Source organism: Drosophila montana, unplaced genomic scaffold, assembly GCF_035044405.1.
Source record: "Drosophila montana isolate Dmon_TW-CO22-7 unplaced genomic scaffold, ASM3504440v1 contig_3733_1, whole genome shotgun sequence".
In the NCBI taxonomy this organism is placed as follows: Eukaryota; Metazoa; Arthropoda; class Insecta; order Diptera; family Drosophilidae; genus Drosophila; species Drosophila montana.
The window spans coordinates 12,644,334-12,668,047 of NW_026998620.1; the positions used below are offsets into that span (position 1 = coordinate 12,644,334).

The 23,714-nt window shown below is 41.4% G+C and overlaps 1 protein-coding gene across 2 annotated transcripts; it reads right to left on the reverse strand.

Moving 5' to 3' along the window:
- Window positions 1–662: 662 nt before the first annotated feature.
- On the reverse strand, window positions 663–23,626 carry Lerp (lysosomal enzyme receptor protein). Of its 2 annotated transcripts, none has more exons than XM_064693069.1 (16): window positions 23,129–23,626; window positions 22,588–22,798; window positions 22,364–22,527; window positions 22,020–22,300; window positions 21,799–21,946; window positions 21,622–21,743; window positions 21,444–21,556; window positions 15,607–16,049; window positions 15,419–15,532; window positions 9,587–9,733; window positions 9,334–9,513; window positions 9,151–9,277; window positions 7,095–7,162; window positions 1,737–1,992; window positions 1,551–1,681; window positions 663–1,492 (listed from the first exon to the last, which is right to left on the reverse strand). In XM_064693069.1, the coding sequence occupies exons 1-16, from the start codon at window positions 23,237–23,239 to the stop codon at window positions 1,412–1,414; spliced, it is 2,697 nt and encodes an 898-aa protein (XP_064549139.1). In that variant the 5' UTR covers window positions 23,240–23,626; the 3' UTR covers window positions 663–1,411. The 2 variants fall into 2 exon arrangements, with proteins under 2 accessions (XP_064549139.1, XP_064549140.1); XM_064693070.1 differs by having other exon boundaries at window positions 1,818–1,992; window positions 23,129–23,625.
- Window positions 23,627–23,714: the final 88 nt, after the last annotated feature.

Sequence of the window (23,714 nt, forward strand, 5' to 3'; positions counted from 1 at the left end):
AATACAGTAAATAAAATATATTTTAAAAATCAAACAACTGCTTTATCTATACAAAACGGATTCTTATCACGAACTGGCTGATTAACTGTTCTTCTATCAACGTAACCTAGCTAAAAAACTCAGAAGTCTGCATAACTAACTGCCCTAAAAAATTCCACCCGCAAGCGTTGAAGAGCTGTATGGAACTATATTATTTCTAATCAAACTAACAATTAAAATTCGCAAAATTAACCGTAATATTCAATGGTGAGTTAAGATAAGTTGGATTTGAGAAAGATATGCCATGCTGTGTCTAAATCTTATCTAAAAAACAGATTGGGATGAAAATTTACTGATAACTGAACAACCCCATTTACTGAATAACTGTGAAGCCATTTTTGTAAAATTTGTAAAATTTGATCAAAATTTAGACTTAATTTATCAAACAAAAAAAAAGCAACAAATCATATTTTGATTGTAAAATTTTATTTTTACTTTTTTTTTTCATCAAAGTTTTCAAAACCTAGTTTTAGTAATTACTTACGTCCTAAATCCAACATTACGCTCACATTGTTACTTACCGTTCAGGACGTCAAATTTACCCAAGACGCCTAAGCTTAGCGAAGAGCTTCATTCAGATAACTCAGATCCCCAAGTAAAATATCATAAAACAATGTCAAAAATATGTTTATATATTTATTTTCGCTTAGGTTTTTCAAATTCTTTTTATACAGAGTATATATAGAACTACATACAGTTATGTTGTTATTTAAAATTGAATTATTTTACAGCCGGCTTAATAAACTAAAAAACAAAAGTAAAAACGTTATACCACGAAACAAATTAAGTACACATCGCCCAGTCTCATACAATAAAACAAACAAAAAAAAAACGGTGTCAAACATTTAACCGCAGTATTGATTTTAAGATGTCGAATATAAACCTGCAGTTAACTTAAACATAAGTAAAAGTAATGTTGCTTGGTAAAATACTTTAAGAGTTATAAAGCAATTGTCGCAGGCAATTCTCTATTAGCAATTAGCTACAAATATGTATATAGTTAAGTTTGTGGCTACGGGGCCTTATTGGGGTTTTGCCTTTACATATTTGAAGTGCAGGTATATAAAATATATAATATTGTTTAGGCATATACATAAATAGTTCCATTAAATTGGGTTTGTATGTTTGTCGTTGTCATCCAGACGTATTGTACATAAGTAAGTACACAATAACTTTCATCAATACAATTCATTACTTGTCTACTATCAGTTTTTAATTCACAATCAGTTGCGTTTTCTGTCTTTGGTGTTGAATGTTCCTCACTTTGGGATTTCTCATGTCTTTTTTATAAATTTTCATTTTGTCTATGTCACTTGGTTAACTTTCTATAGCAATCAGTACGCGTTACAGCCTGGTTCCTCGGTGTACACTTCTAAAGTAGCATATCATCATCGCTTTCTGTAAACTCTCCATTCGGTTCTAGAAGCAGATTAGCCTCCTCGTTCGAATGTACCTGCAATAAAATCATTGGTTGGACAATGGCTAAACGATTGCTGACCATTAAGTCGTACCCTGGAATATCGCACCGCTGAGCTGCTGCGTCGGAAGAGTCGACGCACGCGGTGCCTTCGCGCCGGCGAGAAGGCAAACATTCCCAAGCATCCCACAAAGAAAGTCACCGACAGGATTATGCCCAGGATGCCTGTAAATTTAAGGTTGTCAACTGCTGCTAAAGGATCTTGGCTAGCTGCACTTACTGCCCACGGAGGCCGTTGGGCTGGAAACAGCTGCCACTATTGGAAATGTTGCAGCAGTTGTTGCTGCTTCGGCTGGCTTACCCGTTGCCGTGGCCGGCGTGCTGGTGGTGGTGGTGCTAGTTGTTGTACTAGGGGTAGTGGTGGTGGTGGTGGTGGCGGCGGTGCGATCTCCGGCATCCTGTGGCGGCACGCTGAGACCCAGAAACGAACAGATGCTCGGCGTGCGCTGCACATGGAGCAAACTGCACTGTGTGTCCTGCAAACGAGATTCTTGTAATTAGAAACTTTCTTCATTAAGTGCAAAGAAAAATAATAAATAACTAAATTGATATGGGGAAAAATACATAAATTGCAACCGAAAGGCAATTGCTCGTTCCGTCCCATACCGCGCTGCGCCGCGACACGCTCCCGCGCTCGACCCATTGCCGTTTACAGAAGCTCTGAAAATTGTAGCGCAACAACTGTTTGCAACTTGTTTGCGCGCCCACAGCCCCAAGCCGGGACTCCTATCCAAGCCCGTCGCCCCATCTCCATCTTCACCTACAGGGTCGTTGTCGCACGCCATCCGTCCGGCTGCACGCTGCGTGTAACACTTTCGGCCAAAGACCATTTCCGGCGCGGCCAACAGAAGCAACAAGAACCAGAACATGGCAGCGAGAGAAACAGCAACGAGGCGCTGCAAATGTGCGCATAATTTAAAAACTTTTGCGGCGGCTGCAACTGGCAACTGGCAACTGCAAGTGGCAAAAACTCGCGTTGCACAACTTTGCCGGCGTCCCGGGTCGCGCACCCGGCCGTGGCGCCGCCCCAGACACGAGCTACAAACATGTCGAGGGCGACCGTAGACGCATTAAAAAGTTTTCAGCCATTTAAAATCCCATTTCATTGAATCGCTAATTTTCCGACAGCGTCGCTCCCTCTTCTGCAGAAAATTCCGCTTTGGCCTTTTGTTCCACTTGCCAGCTGGCCAAAAATAAGGACAACAACAGCAACAACAACAAAACTGTCGCCGTGTTTGTGTTCGTGTGTGTATGCCGACGTCTGTTTAGCGTGTGTTCTACGCAATTTGAACAACAATAGAAAGTTAGACAAACAACCGCAGTTTGGAGCTGACTGATAAAAATTGCTCAATGACCAACTGGGTACAATTTCTGACAAAAGTTTTTTTGGGAATTTCGGAATTGCATAAATTTCTGTTTATATTCGAAATAATTTTACAAGCTGCTTAACTTTGCATATTTTTTTTAACTTAGTTTCTCATAGAGCAGAAGACCAAAAATAGTAAAGGGGTTTCTTTAGTGCAGACTTGCAAAATTATAAATCACTTGCCGGTCTGGCAAGTCTAGGTCAAGACGTTGCCACTTGCTTGGAGTTGCCACACTTGCGCACAATTATAGCACTTCATTAAAAAGCGGCTTAGGAAACAAAATTACCCAACTAACATGAGCTTTGCCAGTTGCATGAAACGAAAACGGGCATTCAACTAAATTTAGTAGAATGTACTTAACTATACCAAATGTGTGGTTTAATTAAGTTTATTATTCAATAAGGTAAACATAGTTTTTAAATGCAATTCGTTCAGAAAATCAATTTGATCTGCATGAACACAAAGTGCTTATTTTTGTTTAATTGTCAAATGGGAATTAACGAGCAGTTGCAACATGTTTGCACACACGTAATTGAGCATGAAATGTATGTCAAACATGGGACGGACGGATAGACCCAGCGGAGCGGGCCCAAATGTCATTACGTGCACTTGGCAAAGAAATAAAATTAATAACACCTCGACGAAGTGTGTAATGCAATTAACCGCAGTCAGACAAACACTCCCAACAGCTGCTGGCATGTGTGTGTGTGTGTGTGTGTGCGTGTGTGTGAGGGGGCTGTGCAGTTCCCTAATACCAATCCATATCCCATGGCCTGGACCCAGTTTTAGATCCATAGCTCAGCCCGGTGCGACTGCGTTCTGGTTGCCAGCCGCTTGCAGCTATTTGTGCGCTGCTTTAAATTTGGGTCAATTGGTTTGTGCCACATGCGAGTGTTGCAACAAGCAACAACAAAGCGTCCCTTCCATGTTTACACAGCAAATACAAAGAGAAAGGAAGAGAGGGGGGATAGAGAGCAAACAGAAATAAAAAAGAAATAAAAATAACAACAGAGAAAGAGGGGGCCTATCACAAAATTTGCAGGCAAATATTTTCAATTGCTGACGGCGTCTCCTCTAGCAATTTGTGCGTAATGGACTACAACACTTATATGTGCGCGCGCCTGTGCGTGCGTGTGTGTGTGTGTGTACGTGCGTGTAAGAGAGAGAGAGATAGAAGGGGGGAGAGAGCGTGTGTGTGCGTGTGTTTATTAAACCTCAAGCACTAATTGCTGCATTTTCGGCATTTTCCTGAAACAGGCCAATAAAGTTGCCAGCGCCGGACAGACCACTAATTACGAGCTGCTGCAAATTGACAATTTTTCAGCAACATGCGGTCGCCCCCTTCATATAGTTATATATATACCTATGTATATAGGAACAGCAAAATCAATTAATAGATTGAAAACACACAAAACAAAACTGTAGCATACACAACAGCGCAGGGTTGAAGAGCACCAGACATTAATTTTAAACAAAAACAAGTAAGAGGTTCTAGTCGGGAGCTCCCGACTAGGGGATACCCAGGACCCTTTTCTTCCGACAGGCGGTAGACATAAAATTAAAATATATACTATTCTAGAAGCTACATGTCAAGTTTTGTGACTCTAGCTCATATTATTTACCGAAATCGCCCAAAAAACAGGATTTCGTTTTTGATTTTTATCGATTACTTGGAAACGGGGCAAGTTATCGAATATCGGAAACAAACTTGATCTGCGCGGGGACTGGGAGGACCTACAGCTAAAATTTTAAGTCTCTAGCTCTTGTAGGTTCTGAGATCCTTGCGTTCATACATACGGACAGACGGACAGACAGACAGACGGACATGGCTAAATCGACTCGGCTATTGATGCTGATCAAGAATACATGTACTTTATGGAGTCGGAGATGCTTCCTTCTGCCTGTTACATACATTTGCATAAATATATTATGTCCTCTTTACCCATTTTCAATGGGTTGAGGGTATAAAAAATATGCCCATCAACATTGAAAAAGCCAGAATCTTATTGGAGAATTTGTCTTTTCTCTAATTAAATCTGGAATAGTTTGAAGCATTATAAACATTATCTCAAAGTGAAAATATAAACAATAAATCCCAAAAACGCAGCAAATTTTGCAGAAAGTCAACACTTTCAAGTGCTTAGGTGGTCTCCAAAAATAAATATTTAGAGTAAATATTGATAAATAAACAAATTAAAAACGAATAAATCAATACAATGCTGCAATACATGCAGCATAAGCTAAACATGGCTCAATGGAAATTCAATGACAAATTGATAAGACAACTATTTAAGGGAATAGTTATTAAACATATTTAACTTATTTGATAAGCAAGTCGCTCATAAATAGCCTCAACAAGATATGCGCACAATAATTGAATTTTATGGGGTGTGCATTATGCTTGGGTGTAAAATATGCAACAGCTGCTGCAATGACAGGGACAATTATTTGATAAACAAGAAGCAACAGCAAAGCACAAGAATGATACTGACGCAGGGTCAACGCCAGTCAACGGCACACAAAGGCGTAATCAAAAGGCAACACAACTAACAAACAATGGCTCCGAGAGAAACTAGAGCTGAAAGCCGCTGGTGCAGCTGCGATCTGTGGCAAGGGCCAAGACCCCAAGAAAGGGGCAACATGCTGAAGCTGTAGCAAGTCAGGCACGTGCATTTTTAGCTGCGATTGTTAAGCACAACAAAGGCTTGGGTCAAAACAATAGCACGCCTGGCGGCTAAAAGCAGCAGCAGCAGCAGCAGCAGCAAAGGCAACAACAACAATAACAACACCTTCTATGCAAAAGCAACAGACACCAAGCAATCACAAAAAACCTTATCTTTCGCACACTGAGGATTAAATACCCTTGCAGACATATGGCTTACAGCTTGGCAGCGTAGAATTATGAGGAGAATTGTGAAGCTCGTAATTGCTGAGTTTCGTTAGAAAAACAAAACATTAGTCAATCGAGCGACTCATGTTATGGAGCTATACGATATAAAGGTCAGGAGCTTATTTGTGATGGTAGAACTCATAGTTGCCTAATTATGTTGTGATATTTAGAAAAATTAAAATGTTGTTTAGACAAGAACCTAACTTTCGACCGTTCACTCCTACATGCTACATAATATAGTGATACGATATGCAAAGTTTTAGGACAATTGCTGTAAAACTGGAAGACTAGAAAGAAGGACTACCCGGCTATATAGTCTCGGCTGTTAATACTGATCAAGACAATATATAAACGTAATGGGGCAGGAGATGTCGCCGTCTACGCGTTACACATTTCCATACAACATAACAATGACCTCTACAAGGGTATAAAAAACGGTGGCTCGCAAACCCAAAGGCTGCACAGGTTGGTAGGCAACATTTTTGCTGAAAAGCAGCGGCAACAGCAACAGCTAAAGCAACAACGGCGGCAACGACAACAACAACAACAACAACTCGGAATGGCTTGCAAAACGGATTTGCCAAGTGGTAAGCAGAACAAAGGACACCTGCCACATTGTTTTTCGCCCAGTTGTGCCACGTTGTGCGGTCTTTTTCTGCATATTTCTTATAAATTTTTACTTTGAAGCAGCCGCGCACAGCTCCTGGCCAAACTTTGCCGAAGAAACTTGCTGCCAGGCCATGGACTGCACATACATGCACATACAAAAATGTGTGTTAAATCCACTTCGGGCTTTTCGGCTTGTTGCGTCTTCCATGTCAGTTTAATGTGCCTTCCCTTTAGCGCAAAAATGTATGCTACACTTTTCGCAACAAAGGTTTCAGCGGCTCTTATCCACTTGTCTTGGAATTTGCCAAGTATTTAGCAGGACATTTCCGAAATGAAGTAAGTTATTTGTGTTTATTTAAGTCCGCTATCGAAAGCAAACATAAAGGTAGGAAATTTAATTTAAATATATCGAAATTAAATGTCAAATCAATCTATCTACAAAAATATATTATTGCGCAAGGAAAATGGTAAAGTTTATTGAAAATAATTGCACTCTTAGTTTGAAACTAATCAAGTTAAGCGATATGCAACCAGAAATGTGCCCGTGTCATGTATCCGAAATTTCTCAAGTCATTATCAAAATTATTTAAGAGAGCACTTAGCACGAATGTATAAGCTTTTAATCTGCATCTTTACACAGCTCAGTTACGAATTCTAATTAAGTCATTTTCTATTCAGATTTGACTACAGTTTCAACAAGTTAGATACTTACGTTTGTAATGCTGCTGGAACTCTCAGTTTGGTTGCTGCATATCAAACGCATCTGGACATTCATCTTGCCTGCAATGAAAGTAAACAGAGCACATTTTTAAGGTTTTAATTAGTTGAAACGAAGGCGCCTACCAACAACAAAAAATGAAGAAAAAAAGAAGACCCCAAAAACAAACTTGACCCTAATAAAATGTGATGAAAACCAGACAAAACCGTACTAAAACAAAGCGGCATTTTATTTTAATTGACCGACAAACAAAACAACACAGCACAACACACAACTGGGGCATAGCCCGAACAAGGGCAACAACAACATTGCTTAAATGAATCCTTATCATATTCCAAATGCCTGGCCATAGAGCCAGAACTACGGGCTTGGTATGGGGCTGCTCTGTGCTGCAAAGTTATCACATAAAAGCCAAAAATAATTATCACTGGAGACGACAACAAAAGCCGCATGATATGAGTGGCAAGGGAGGCGAGGCGCAGTGAAACAGAGGGTTAGATTTTGTGGCTGCTGCTGTCGTTCAAATGCACAGCATGTCCAATGTTTGTGGGTGTGTAAGTGTGTGTGTAGGCGAGTGTGTGTGGATGTGTGTCAGACAAAATATGCACACCAGCAACTCTGTGAGGAGCAGGGGAGGCGCAACTGTTTTGGGATTTGGGCTCAGACATACAGTCAACCAGGCAGCAGCAGCACCCCTTCAGCCCCCTGTTGCCGCTTGCATTTGTGTTCTGCATGTCGGTGAACATATTAAAATTGTCTGATCGCTTACAGATTGTCAACCACACACCCACCCATACACACACGCACCCGAAATGGGTCGACAAAAAGAGTTTTATAATACTTAGTTGTATTCATTGTGTTGGGCTTTCAGCTGACTGCGGGAACGTGGTCATAATTAAATTGTCAGTTTTATTGCCCGTTGCCATAACAAACAAAAAGTTTTATTTAATGGTAAAGTTCTATTTATAAGTCTCACACGCTGGTGCCAATAAAAATCATGACCATGCACAAAACACTCGACAACAGTCTGAAATATTTTGTGTGTGGGCCTTTAAATATTCATGGCTCGAATGCAGCAGCAAAGGCAGACACACACAAAAATGTAAGCATGAAAAAAGAATGGTCTCTTGGAATGTACTTCACTGGGGAATACCCTCTACTTACGTTTAAAGTTCGTCTAAAATCAAAGCTTTCATTTGACAAGCGAAGGGATATACAACAAAACTTAATATCCATTGATTCTGATTTGTGATATACGACAACCTTCTCCTAGCTCTTATATTCTCTGTAATAACTGAGACTACATGACGAACCCATTAATAAAAAAATGTTCCTTGGTCAACGTAATTTTTGATGCTCAGCAAGAATAAATTTAAAAACTATATTAATTTATACCCTTTTTACAAATTTACGTTTTTTTTACAGGGTAGAAAAGTGCTCGGATTTGCACGAAGATTATTTAACCACATTATCTCGTCGACAATTTAATTTTTTTTTGTTTTTTCTAGTCCTAAAGTTTTTTTCCGCCTATCCTGATAATTTCAAGTACTTTGCGTTTTTGTCGGCTGCAGGACATAAAAGGCTGTTAGATAACAGCAAAAAAGAAGACACGCAAAAAAAAAACAAAATGGCGACAAGCGCAGCGCGAAAAACTGTCGCATTCGCTGCAGTGGCGCCCAAAAGCAGGCAACGAAAAAATTGTGAGTAGAGCTTGACGTAGCGTGTGTGTATGTGTCGAGTGTGTAGAAGAATGAGGCGTATGGGGCGTAAGGGCGCACAGATAAGGAAAACGGAAGTGCATTGGGCTGAGCGCCAATTCTAATGCGATTTTGTCATTATCCAAAAGGAGCTCAAAGCAGCAGCAGCTGCAGCTGCGAAAAAAAAAAAACGATTGGCCAAAAAAATGGCGTGCGGAAATGCGCGTGTTGCGCCAGCGGAAGTACAAGCGGACACGGAAACGGAAACGGAAGCGGAAACGACAAGCGACAAGCAGCAACTCTTCAATAAGAACAAGAAACGCTAATCGAATTAGCCTATAAGCTAGACTCACCCTCTTTGCCGCAGCCGGGCAGGTCGTGTGTGAAGAACAAGTTAACCAAATCCTGCGAGTAGTCCGTGGTGGCCTTACGATCCAATCCGCATATGTTCAGCTCCAGTTTACTTTTGTTGTAGTCGATCTAAGTAAGAGTTAACTTCGAGTCACAGCATATCGGGCAGTTGATCTCAAACTCACCTCAATCTTGCCGCCCTTTGTAAAGGAGGCATTCCTAAAATTGTAACGCATGTTCAGCTCGTCCTGCACAATCTCACATGTGTTCGCACTGAAGCTGCAATCATGCGGCGGGCAAATGACACTCGTGTCCCAGTTAATGTGATAGTTGCAGTCATCAATGGAAGTCAACACCGGCTGACCCTGCAATAATAAAAACATTCATAAACCATTCACTCAAATGCCGCAAATGCCGTCACATCATCTCGATACTTACGCGACCCGCGCGCATGTTGCACCTGAAGTGAATGCGCGTGGACAGTTGCATGGCCTTGTCGGTGGGGCAGGGATCGCCTTTCACGTAGAGCAGCTCAGCGGTGGTGCGGTTGATGGGCGACATCGTAACCAGTGGAAAACCAAGACTCTGCAATCGGATAGATATATTGAGAGAGAATGGCCAGAGAGTTAGGAGCAAAAGGGTTTAAAACAGGTATGTCCGTTGATTGCTGCCCATGTCCACTCATCGTTGCAGCGTGTGGCCAAACACATGTCCGACTTTATGGCAGAGATTGCCGCAAATAACTAGAAATCTCTATCAGAGCCCCGTTTACGTTCATCGCGCTTGTCCTTGCATTTGTTGTTTTTCGAACAGGACATGCGTTTCAGTGGCCCCATATATCGATGTGGACAATGTCACGATGAAACGATAAGCAGCCAAACGGATGGACAAAACGTTATGGCCCCTGGCAGCCAGTAACCCTGGGACAGTCAACGCAGCACAAACGACAACTTAATGGATGGCATTTTCAAGATTTCAGTGGGGCAGCCGACAAAAGCTATATCAGCTGATAAATAGTTGATAGCTGACAGGTCAAAGGGTTCAACAGTCACGCATAGAGATACCAAATAACAATAAACAAATGTTTTATTGTAAAACAAATAAGATCCGAAAAATCTAAATTGTGGCACGACTAACAAGTTAATTGTTTGCGGTGTAATAACAACACTTGCAATGCCCGCTTAAGCTCAGAGCAGCAGGATGCAATGTCCTTAGCAAGGCATTAGCTGTGCAAATTGCTCAATAATCGACCTTTTTGTCGCCTGTTCAATGACGCTGCGATTGCAACAGGCGCTGGCAGCACCCACACTGCCAAAGCAAGCGGCACGCGCCAATCCCAAAGCCCCACCCCCATTGTGCACCCTTCTGTTGCTGGCAAGCAGGCAGCTTAAACAGTGCCAGCAGCAGACAGTCAACTAGGCAGCCAGCTAGCCAGTCGGGGCATTCAACTGGCGACGTGCGCTTAATGTCCAACGTGGAGCAGTTGCAGCACCATGGCAGCAGCCAGGGCAATGGCTGCCGCTCGAGTGGCACAAGATTTATGCCCCGGGTCAGCGTTGTCGATGGTGGCAAACGTTGCACATGTTGTCGGCTCATCTTAAACGTATTAGCCACTGGCAGTCGGGCAGACGGCACAAACTCATTTCGTATGCAGCGCAGGCAAGGTTTAAGCAGTTTGCTCTATTATTTATTGCTAACCGTTACGCTAGCTGGCAGTTTTTTTCTTGTATCCTCTACTTCGCCCGAACTCTGCTCCTGCCCATTGAAAATCCATTGAAAACTCAAAATCTGAACTAATGCGGCATCAGCAAACAAGCAGCTGACAGCAGCAGCATTTAGGAATGTCCTTCAACAGGCAATGCTCATTAGCATTAGATATAGTTCGGCAGGTTGGGTTTATACATATAGCACATATATTTATAAATGTATATATATATATACATATATATGTTGAGCTGGCGCCAGATTATCAGCTTAGCTGTAGACGGCAAGTTTTGAGGAACTTGTTTCGAAATTTATTGAAAAACTTTCTTATCGTATTGGTACAAGCGAACGAGTGCTGTTTGTCTATGTTCCCTAGCCGCTTGTTTATATTTTCTTTCAAGTTTCGCAAACTTTTCGCTCAACAGAGCAAGAGGGACCGGAAAAGGGAAAGCCTTGACCGGACCAAAAAAAAAACAAATAATAAGTAAAGGCAGCTTAATTGTTTGCAGATACCAAATAAATAAGTTGTAAAATAAAGATCTATTCAAAAAAAAAAAAATGCATCAATAAAAACAGAAAACATACTAAACAAGAACAAGAGCGCTTTATTTGGGAGTGCTAGACTAATATATACCCTTTACGCAGCAGTCTTTGGAAGCATTTAAATTTCACATACAATTTTTTAAAAACTTTCGCTTAAAAAGTACAATCTTTCTTATTTTCAGATTTCAATAAGGCATACAAAAGAGCTCGCAAACCAAAACACAATGTTATATCTATAAAGATAATAAGTCGGGATAGATGCGGCATCCCTATTGTTAAATAGTCTTCGGTTTCGTGGAAGCAGAATGAGCAAGCAAATAACTGTAACATACATTCGCTCAAAACTAGAATACCCTTCTTACCCATTTTCAATGACAAAAGGGTATTACAAGTATGAACAACTATCAAGAAAGCAAAGTCAAGTTTTTGCTGTTGAAAATCAGCTCTGCACAGAACTAAATGAAAACTTCAAGTCATGTGTGTGTCGTCGCATTTCGATTGCACTCTAATTGAAAGCACAGCACAAAAAAAAAATGATATAAGCAATAGATAGAAAAGTATCTGAACCCGAAATCAAACAGCAGCAGCCGAGAGCTTCTAAATCCGAAATGTGCTGTCTCAACAATTTCCAATGACTTTTTGCGCACTTAATTGCTGCCCAGTTAGCTGATCAAACTTAAGTGCTCCACGCTGAGCAGGGTATAGAGTAGATAGAAGTGGCCCGTTGTGTATTTGCTGCTAAAACTTCATTGAGTTGAAAACAAAAAAAAAATGAATAAATAAAAAGAAGAGAAAAGAAAAGAAAAGTAAAAGCTTCAGCTCAAAAGCAATAAAGATTTGTGCAAGTTCAGCGTTTGGAGAGCTGAGAACTCGCAACTGAGCTCAACTGGCAGAGGACATGGCGAGCGTGAAGCATTAGCATCAAATGTCCTGTGGCGACAGGCAGGCCAAAGACATGGCTAGCCAAAAAGACGCCCCGAATTGTATTCCTGCTACACAATGGGCAGCAGCATAATTTGCTTCGTCCTAAACAACAAAACAATGTCTGCTAAATTTAACCAAAAATGTTTGACTGGCTTAAAGGCATTTCAGTATTTGCTGAGCAAATTCTATAAATTCCAAACATAGTTTGACTTCGGTTATTTTTTTTTTTTTATACATTGCCCATTAACAGGTTGCATGCAACTTGGCAATGCAAGGCACATGCCACAGCCAAATTTGCAACGTTCGCTGAAGACGCTGCATGACAATGAGCTGCTGCAGCAGAAGCGGGCATAGCACAGCGATTCGAACGCAGTGACAGTTAGAAAATCAAATGTGCCAAGTCAATGGGTCTCAAGGATATGGCTTAGGATGTGCAACTGGCAGCACATTAAAATATCTGCAAATGCCGGAGTGCAAATCCAATGAAGAAGAAGCACCAGCAACATCAGAGGCCAAACGACTTTCGACATTTGACAACTGTCAATGAGTGTGGGCGGGCGGGGTTTGGGTGTTTGAAAGGGTTTGCTTGCTTGAAGTAAAGAGTTGCCCGTTCAAGTGCGCGTCAGCAGCTAGCAGCACATTTCCGTTTCCGCACACGAAATGCCGCTGAAAACGGAGCATTTTCAGAATGCAAAACGTGGCGCAAATGTCAACAGCAGCAGCCCTCCCAGCCACTCCCAGCGACTACTCCCTGCGTATGCGAATGTGTGTGCCTGCTGTGCAAATAAAGCAATATAAATTTTAGAAAAATATATAACCATGGCTACGTTATTTCTAGGCCAGTGGCATGCAAACAAAACCGACGGCACTTTGCCCCAATCGACAACAGTCAACCCACCCGTACCCCATCCCCATCCCCATCCCTATCCCTATCTCTCCCATCTCACACTTAGCCCCACGAACAGCCGGAAATGTTCTGCACAGCACGTCGCATGAAGCACACACATTTCCCCATGCAGCGCACAACTCCAAGCCGGGGAATGGTTTGTGTGTGGCGCAAGGGCGCATCCAACCACTGTGATGGCTGTTGGCCGCTAAAAGCTGTTTTTACAGTTTTATATGCATATATTTATTTGTATGTATACATATATGTGTGTGTGTCTGTGTGTTCACATATTTTTACACCAGCGTCAACGCCATAGCCGCATTTTGCCATATCCTTCCGTTCCGTTCCGTTCCGTTGCCTTCTGCTATGTTACGTTCACAAATTTCGCGAGCCACGCAGCCGCACCGACACCCCTATCCCCGGCAACCGTGCCCCGTCATTTGCAGCGCGTACGTGCTTATTTTTTTTAACAACTTGAACAATGTTTTTGCCTCAGGCATGTGATAAAAATTATGTTTTTAGGGGGAAAATTGCGGGCACTGCCTGTGGCATACGGCACGCATTCCATGTCGCCGGCAATGATTGGCTCGCTCAGACAGCGCATTATAATTCATATAATTATTGCATGAGAGAATCTCAACTTTGCGATCCAAAAGCAAGTGGCCCAAAAATTAATCGATGAAATAGCCGACAAGTTTGAGGTTTTAGCCTTAGGATTTACAAAACTGCGACAAACTGGATCTTGCTCTAAAAAGTTGAGTTAAGAGTTAAAGGTCATGGTATATGCACATATTTATAAAGAGTGCACATAAATGAACTAAAACAAGTAAGAGGTTCTAGTCGGGAGCTCCCGACTAGGGGATACCCTAAACCCTCTTCTTCCGACAGGCGGTAGGTATAAAATGAAAATATATACTATTCTAGAAGCTACATGTCAAGTTTGGTGACTCTAGCTCATATTATTTGCCGAAATTGCTAAAAAAAAAACAGGATTTCGACATCGAAATTTTTATTTTTATCGATTACTTGGAAACGGGCAAGTTATCGAATATCGGAAACAAACTCGATCTTCGCGGGGACTAGGAGGACCTACAGCTAAAATTTCAAGTCTCTAGGTCTTATAGATTCTGAGATCCTTGCGTTCATACATACGGACAGACGGAAAGACAGACAGACGGACATGGCTAGATCGACTCGGCTATTGATGCTGATCAAGAATATATATACTTTATGGGGTCGCAGATGCGTTCTTCTGCCTGTTACATACATTTGCACAAATACATACATTATACCTGTTTACCCATTTTTAATGGGTTCAGGGTATAAAAAGATAGTGACGAATTCAACGTGCATAAAATTTAATGCTAATATTTAACTACACTCAAAACTATTAATCAGTAAACAGAGAGACAATAAGTTACAGCTAAGCACATGCATGCATATACATATCTATTGATAATCTCGATAACGTAACAGATCTAACTCAATCTGGGGAACAAATTGCAGCACTCATTTTCAGCACATTCAGACATCTGTGTAGCACGAAAGCCCGACAATGTTGGCGAGCAATTTGTAGCATGATCTGAAATCTCATTTCAAGCGAATTTCATTGCATACTTTTGTGGGCTTAAGTACTTATTTAAGCGCAAGCCGGCAGGACACCCAAGCACACACCCAAGCGCACACACGCAGGGTGAGGGGGAGAGAGGAGAGACTCAGCTGGAAAATGGACAAATGGGCGTGCTTACAATTTGTGGCATTAGCCAACTTTTAGGCACTGGCCTCAGTCAGCTCCTAATGCTGTCAACGGCAGGCGGGCGGCGAATGAGTCGGTTGCGCCGCTTAATGAAGTAACCAAATCCACTGGTCACTCACTGGCGCCTAGTGGCCACTGAGTGAAGAGCGGCTGGCGGCAACTGTGGAGTGTAGTCTGGCTTAGCAATTGGATTTGCTGCATATTTAATGCATGAATGGCGACACAGATTTTTTGGGCATTTGGCCAAACGGCTTAATGGGCAAATTGAAGCATTTAGCATGAACTAATGTGCTTATGAGTCGCAAAAATATTCAACTGAATTCAAATTGGCACCAATTACGAGAAAAGTACAACGCACACACACACACACACACACACACGCGCGCACAATCACGAACAGCAACACATACGCTCGAGCTGAGGCTTAAGCCCGTAAGCCGCTTTGGCTGGTACTTACCTGCTCCTCCTCGGGCGCACCAGCTGCCGACATTTTGGCCATGCAGGCACCTGAACCGCCGGCGCAGCCTAATTGGTATTTCGGCACTAATGGACGGCACACATTCAAAAAGAACTGTAAGGACAAAGGGAAAAGCCAACTAGTTAGATAGCAGCTACACCTGTGGGAAATCAGCGAACGACACTCACCTTCGTGTTTTTGGGCAACTGCTGCTGCTGCTTGGCCGGTAGCTCGACCCGAGCCTCATAATTCTCATTGGGGTTAATCAAAGGGGTTAAGTCGACCAGTTCTTCGCCACCGCTGCCGGTGCCATCCGCCGAGTGTTCCACATAGACCTTCACTTTGCATCTAATCTGCTGTTGGCAGGCGTGCTGAGTCTGGTATTGAATTAACAACTGACAATTGGAGTCCTCAATTATTTGGACAGCCTCGATGTTGGCGCTGGTTTCATTGTCCTTCGTTGCATTGTTCGCACAAACAAATTCGATTTTTGTGGACCAGCGACGGCTGCCGTTCCCGCAGTTAACGCCATCCTCGTACAGCAAATACGGCGACCCGCTCTGATTGAAACGCAAATGCGAATTGAAGTTGCCCAGGCCATAGGTCACGCCATTCTCTTCATAACAGGCGCCTGCAAGTGCACAAGTGAATTCAAATCAGTTCCAGCCTGTGTTAGACATGTGCACAAAAAACTGTGACAAGTGCCGCGCCAAACTCCGCGCAACAAACCGTCCCTTGCTCTACCCCCTCCCCCCCTCCTTCTTCAACCATCACAAAGCGAAATGTCAGCCAAATGGAGCCGTTGCCATAAAAGCATCGTCTATCAGCCGATCAAAGGCGAAATTAATTGTTGCTCTTGTTTCCCCGTCTATTGAGCTCGCTTTTCTTATCAACTGCTATTGACTTTAGGCCAGCTCAAACTGTGCTTTAGGTGAAGTTTTTGACAAATGGTAAATGACCCTCAGTGTGCGGAAGGATGCACAGGCGTCTCTACACTGAATTATTTACTGAACGTGCTCCACAAACGTTATATAATAAAAAATATAATGGAAAACTTAATAAAAATAGGATAAATCGAAAAATATTGTATCCAATTCGATTGAAAATCGTTTAAAAAGATCTCTAATAATTGAAGAAATACTATAAATAAAATTATAAAATGATTAATATAATATAGTATATTTTTGACTTAACTCTGCCCTTGACCATGGCGAGAAAATGTCATTTTAAAACGACATAACTCCGCTGCTCCACAAACGACATATCTCCTCGTGGAGATATGACGGTTGGAAACGACATAATGACGGAGATATGACTCGACATAATTTCTTCGTTGATCATGGCGAGATTATGTCATTGCAGGGCGACATAACTCCGCCGTTTTACGAACTACTAATCTCCGCGGATTTGGAAACGAAACGAAGTGATATCTCCGCGAGGCGATATGTCGCTTAAAACGCGGCGGAGTTATGTCGGTTTAAAATTCAAATTCTTAAAAAAATGGTTTATTTATAATACAACATGTATTTTAACTACGTTTAAACTGTAGACTTTTTATTGGTAAGGAAATATGAAAACTTCTATCAAATACTATCTAGTCGCTTTATCTACTATTTATCTATTTACTAAAGGCTCATTCTGAACAAATAGTATAATGCCAATAGGTTATCAGACTTACTTAAATATAAATAAAGTCGAAGTAAACTTACATTAAATAAATGTGGTAATTTATAGGCTACACACATTGGATATTTAAAATTTACTTATAGGTAAGACATTCTTACAATTCCGAGATTGCTTCTTTTACGCAATTTTTCAATTACTTGCAGCACCAAATTGCACTTCTCCTTCAGGAACATCATTCACATTGCCTGATTTTGATTGCAACGCGTCTAGTGGACAGCATTGTGATTGGGATTTGACTGGAATATGGTAATTTCACTCAACCACACTCTCTCCCTTTCCATCTATCACTTTGATGCCCCTGGCTATCTTTCCATTTGTCTATTTTTGTACTTTATTGCACATGCCACAACAGGAAACGAACAGGAACAACAACAGAATCTGTTTGATATCGTTGGCTTTTTGATTTGGCCACACAGGTTGACCCCCCTTCCGCCTCAACCAAACAAAAATCCGATTGAAGTGGTTTTTTCCCTCAAATTGAAAAGAAATCGACTGTCAACTAAATTGATAAATGAGAGTTTCGTAGAAGCGTGACAATACTTATACAAGTATCTGTGCAAGCACCTGACAATGTATGTGTGTTGGTGTGTGTGTGTTTGTCTGTATATCCTGTGGAAACATGCAATCGAGCCTTGCAAAGCAAATGAAAGCGAGTGAAACGAACCAACTGATGCCATCAACTCATGTCCACCTTTCGGCTTTGAAATCATTTCCGTGCCAAGATTAGCTGTGGATACAAATCTGCTCTTCCACAAAAAAATAAATAAATAAAGAGAAGGGAGAAGAAATAGTTCTGCTACAAACCACTCACAAATTCAATTGCAATGCAATCACAGCTTGGCCAGCGCCCATGGGGCATCACAAAGTGTGTAACCACAAGCCAAGGCCGAAGCAAAACTGAAAACAATCAAATTGGTCAATTCGCTTGAAATTGTATGAAAGGGTTAACTATAACCAGGGCCTAGACAGAGCAGAACTTGTGGCGTTCATGAGACAATAAATTTAAGAGTTGATATCATATATATACATACTATATACATATTGCATTAACATTGACAGGGCAAAGAAAAAAGAGGACAACAAAAACGAAACGAAACTCTAGCAAATTGAATTTCAATAAGAAAACAGTGAAGAAAACGCCAAGAAAAGGTCTCAAAATATTGGCCAACAAGACCAAAACAAAAAAATACAAGAACTAAAAGCAATCTTCGGCATGGCGAATATTAAATGCCCTTGTAGTCATTCCAGTTATGTAAGGAAAATTATGGGGCTCGTGATTGCTGAGTTTTGTCAAGATATCGTATAAGGGAAGACAATTTTTCAATACAAAAACTTATTTGATAACCAATTATCTCTATTTTACTATGCAAGAAACTAACTTCTAACCAATCATTCCAATGACAGCTATATAATATAGTCGTCTAAGTCGGCCGATTCCGACATATTTTTCGCCGGCAACAGAAAGAAAACCGAATGACTGGTTTGCATTGAAACAGACACACCGAAGGACAATGCCACATCGAATCGACTGTTAATTCTGATCAAGAATGTCTAACATGTCTCCTCTCCTTCCATGCGTTACACATTTCAAGACAGAATTGTAATGCCCTCTACAAGGGTATAAGAATGTGAAAAACAAACGTATAAACGATTTAGTAGCTGCTTGGCTGGCACATCCTGGCGCGTCCTGGCGCAAAACAGCTGCTGGCAAGTGTCAGGAATGGGGCGTGTCTCTAAATTGAATCTGCCCAACAACAAGACAACAGTAAAATGCAAAACAAAAGCAAAAACTCACATAAAATACAGCAAGAATTGAAATGGAAAAAAAGAGAATGTATAAATTGAAAATTACAAACATTGTAGCATGCCAACTGCTCCGCTGGCAAATAAACACTCACATAACACTATTCCGAGAGGATATTTTTGCATTTGTTTTGCATGCAGCCGACATCCAGCTGCATTTGTTGGCCATAGCTTTTGGCATTACAAGCCGCTTGTCAGGCACTTTGATCAACATTAACAATGCCATTGGCCTTTTCGAATTTCATACGCACTGTAGGCAAATGGCTGAGTCCACCAGACGCATAAAAAACACGACGCACAACAACGATATTTGAAAATTGATATTGATGCGATTGGAAACAGAATGCACATTCATCATTTATCATTTACACCTGCATACCGATATCTAAATAGCAATAGGCAGCGCAATGTTTTCCCAAATACACACTCGTACATGTTTGAATTTCAAATGCAAATTACATAAAATGACCGCGTGCAACGTGCGCGGCATAAGCAATTAACAACATTTTATTGCCGCTAACTCGGCGGCCCTGTTGGTAATAACCATGGCTATAACTTGCAGTCGGACAGCGTGCACCAAATGTGGTGCAAAAATGCTTTCATATGTAGAATTCAATAAAACACCAATGCAACAGTAGTAGGAAACTACAAACGATTCCATTGTTTTGTCCATGCCAATGAATTCTTAGCAACATTCAGATTTTAGTCGACCTGCAAGTTACTCTAGTTTACTGAAGCTAAATTCACACCTATACCTCATACCTATTATTTAAATTACGGGTTATATATAGAAACTGCACTATAGGCAATTGGAAAAGATGTTAAAATATACATGCCATAAGTCCAGGGATAACTAACAGAACATATCTTGTTGCTCCATAATCAGCTCCATCAAAAAGAAAATCAAGATTTTATGAAAATTTCATAATATGAACTATATAAAATAGTTTGATAATCAAAAATATATATATTTGAAAAATGCACTATAATGAATACACGCTAATTGCTGCAGGCTGTAGTCAATTTTAAAGATAGTTATAATCAAATGTGATGCACCCTTTTTATCCATAAGCCACACAGGGTATATATACAGCAAAAACAACAACAACAACAGAAAGCACATGCAGCAATATGGCATCTGTCAGTGTCATCTGGGCGCCAGATATCAGAGCTGCATATAGAATGCATGCGCCGTCCACGTACAGCGCTTTTCGCGTAGCCGTGTCTGCTATTTGCTTAACAAATGAAATTTTCGTGTAGTGCCCCGGAAAATGCTAGACCGCATGCGTCTCGCCCCTATCCATATCGTAGCCGCGACGGTGTCTGGGCCGGATAGCAATGTCAGTTGCCAAATGCAAGTGAGCTTATTTATTTGTTTAGGCCCAGCGGTGGCCATGATTTTGTGCCCAACTCTCGTTGCCCGCCGATGTTTTAACGTGAGCCGCGAGGCAGCCCAGCCAAGCAAAAAAGGACGCGCCAACGGAAATGCGTCTGCAGTCAACTAGAAATGCAGGCACATTTCCCTGTGTGTGTGTGCGTGTGTTAGTACGGTAGAGTGTGTGCTTTGTATATTTCATGGATATGCCCAAGCACGTTTGCCCTGGCAACAGCCAACATGGTTTACATTTGCGTTTTTTGTTTGCAGCAGCACAACGCTTTCATTTTTTGAGCATATTGGCAATCGAGTCAACCAACTCAATGAAAAGAGTTGCAATCTATGAGCACTGAATAGGAAAGCTAGCCATATCAGTTGCTTAATCAATAAATATTTGTTTTGCATAGCTGCCTTTTCGTGTCTACACTTCTACCAGTTGATAATTAGTATCCCATACAATGTTCTAAATAACTTTTCCGTTGTGATTTTTAAGTTTTTCTTATTGCTCAGTATGATGGTTTATAAATAAGTACCCCTTTAAGGATTGCTCCATACAAATTCCCCATATTAGCTCATGTCATGCGTGTAAATAGAGCAACATAGCTTCGGTGGGTTCATCATAAAATAATTGCACACTCACGGGTCTAATTTTAAAATGGAATATTTCATTTCAGGGACTCGGGTTGAGTGCACAAGTACTATACTTCGTTTATATATATGCATGCAGACATATAAGCACAAAAACTATGTAAATGTATTTATGATGACCGCATCAGAAATGTGAATCATCATCCCCAGAGTTTAAAAACGTGCAAATAAACACAGATGTGCAAGCGTACGAAACGACAAGGGATTTAAAGCCTTAGTTCGAAACTTAACGGGCACATTCCAATAAATTCGAAATATTGAGTAATATTTTCGAGCACTTGTTGAATTTGGTTGGCAATTTGGAAGGTAATCTGTTTAAAGAGTTGCCCGCAGTGAATTTCCTGCTTTTCTCGCACTTAAATATACGGCTATTAAAATTTAATTGCATCTGCTCTACCACGCATGTGACGTGCAACATGCAAGGTGGAAGCTGCCATACGTGCAACGTCGACAGCTGCTGTGGCTGCACTTAAAATCTTCGTTAATAATTCAGACAACAAATGACCGACTTACCACCATTCGCCATGCAGGGCGTACCAGCGCTGGCGCATACAGCCACATTGTAGATTTTACCGTCTTTGGTCAATTTGTGTGGCGCATGGCTACTGAGCGGACTCAGGTCCAGACTGTGCAAAATAAAAACAAAACGATATATATTCTACGTAAACAACATGAAAAGAGTTGTACTCACAGCTCATTTCCCGCGGCCACGGCCGCGCAGGGCTTGATATTCTTGCAAGTTAGTGGGGTGAAAAAGCTAAACTGGTAGGTGCAGCCATCTTGACTAGAACCCATAAACTCGGGATGTGCATTCTGCAAAAGGAGTACATTTTAGCTAATACTAACGATATTATCTTTAAGAACTCACCATAACACTTTCATCGCAGTAAAAATTGACAATACTGGTATAATTTACGCTTGAATTTCCTGCACACGGCGTCGAGGACTCGTGTCGCAACAACGGCTGGCCGTCTTTAATAACGGGTTTCGTCTGTACATTGCCAAAGTTAATGAAACTGGAAGCATATGCAAACAAAAATAGGTAAAATAAATATAAATATATATAACATTTAAATAAACATTCCTCACCGTTTTTTTATATCGCTGACCTTGGGCAAATACAAGCATATGCTGCTGCCGGATGGGCACATGGCGTTCTCGCCATAAAGCACTGGCTTGCATACATTGATAATAAAGAAACCCCCCTGGCGGTCTGTGGTTCTATAGTTAGCATCGCTAAGCGACATCAAATCGAATGTGTCTCCAGTATTTGTGCTCACGCTACAGTTATTGGACTGAAGCCCATCCGGTATAGATAAGCAGGCCAGGGGTGTTTCATAGGTAATGTAAAAGGAACAAGAGTCTTCAGCCTGCAAATAAAAACCAAAATATTTAATCATTTCAAACGTAAGCTTGAGGACGTATTTATTTACATAAGCCGTTATATGCAGTGGATTGGCATCCATCGTGTAGTCGCAACTGAGCAGCACATGCAGCTGATAGTTGGGATTGTCGTTGGTTCCATTTTCACATTTGGCACCACTCAAATACTTGAGGTAAATTTTACCATTGTGATAGTGCAGCTCATGCTGGCGGCCTATAAGTACAGAAATTTTGAATCAGCAAGTGATTTTGCAATAGATCATATTGCGCTTACCCAGCACATACTCCTTGCCCTGGCTTTTGAGGCAGGCAGCCACATTGCTCTCGTTGTTACAGCTGTGCGTCAGATTGCTGCATATGTTAAACTCAAAGGAATCATTTCTAAAGCTTCGTAACACATGCGCCAAATCCGAGTGTAGGCCGCTAAAATCAAACTTGTAGCCATAGACGGGCTCCGTCAGCGTACAATCGCGTGTTGAGAAGTCCTGTAAACACACACGAAATTTGAAAATATAACCGCCACTGTTGTCGGGCTGTTAACGTGCTGTTAACTGTCAATAGGTACTTGTGGTGCTTCGTAAGTAGTCCGATTGATTGATAATATATAACAGAAACAAAGCCCAATGCATACATACACACATCTATATATTGCTGGCCAAATTCTATAGCTTATCGTTCTTTTACCTGTTAACATGGCAACAAGTGCGCAGTAAGAAATGTGTACAGCTGTAAGCCAGTGGCCCAAACACGGTAACGAAAACAAACCAATAAAATCTTCCAACACACCCCCAACCCATCTCCCGGCAACCACTCACCAGCTGATTTGCGTCATCCCCAGCGCTTACACTGCATGCAAACGCAAGCAAAATGACCAGCATCGGCGTCGATATGGCGCCACAAATCCCTGTTTTGCGTTGGTTACTCATTACAACAACCACAACTCCTCCATAAATATGTGTCGGCGATTTTGCAAAAACTGCAGAACAAAGAATTTTTTGTTGTGCCCGAGTTGTTAGCACTTGTGCGCATCAAGTTCGAATGTTATAAGGCTTATCAGATATTCTCGTTGGCTGCTTTAGTGTATTGTTTATTTAGACACAGTTAGTATTATTGCCGCTTCGATTTTTCAAAGACCGCTTCCTTATCTGAATAGCGCGCTAGAAGTAACGAACGATAAACACAAGTCGGGCACACACAATGAATCACATAAATTGTACGAAAGCTTGCTTATTCCAAACAATTAGCTGCAATTTTCGCAACGCAGCAAATTTGATTAAACACAAACTCGGAAAGCGGCAGCAGCGGAGCCGTAACGGGTTGGTCGAAATGCAAGAACAGCAACAGCATTGAAGAAGAAGCAAGTCCAGGGCAGCATACAAACAGTGTTGAGTAACACGCATG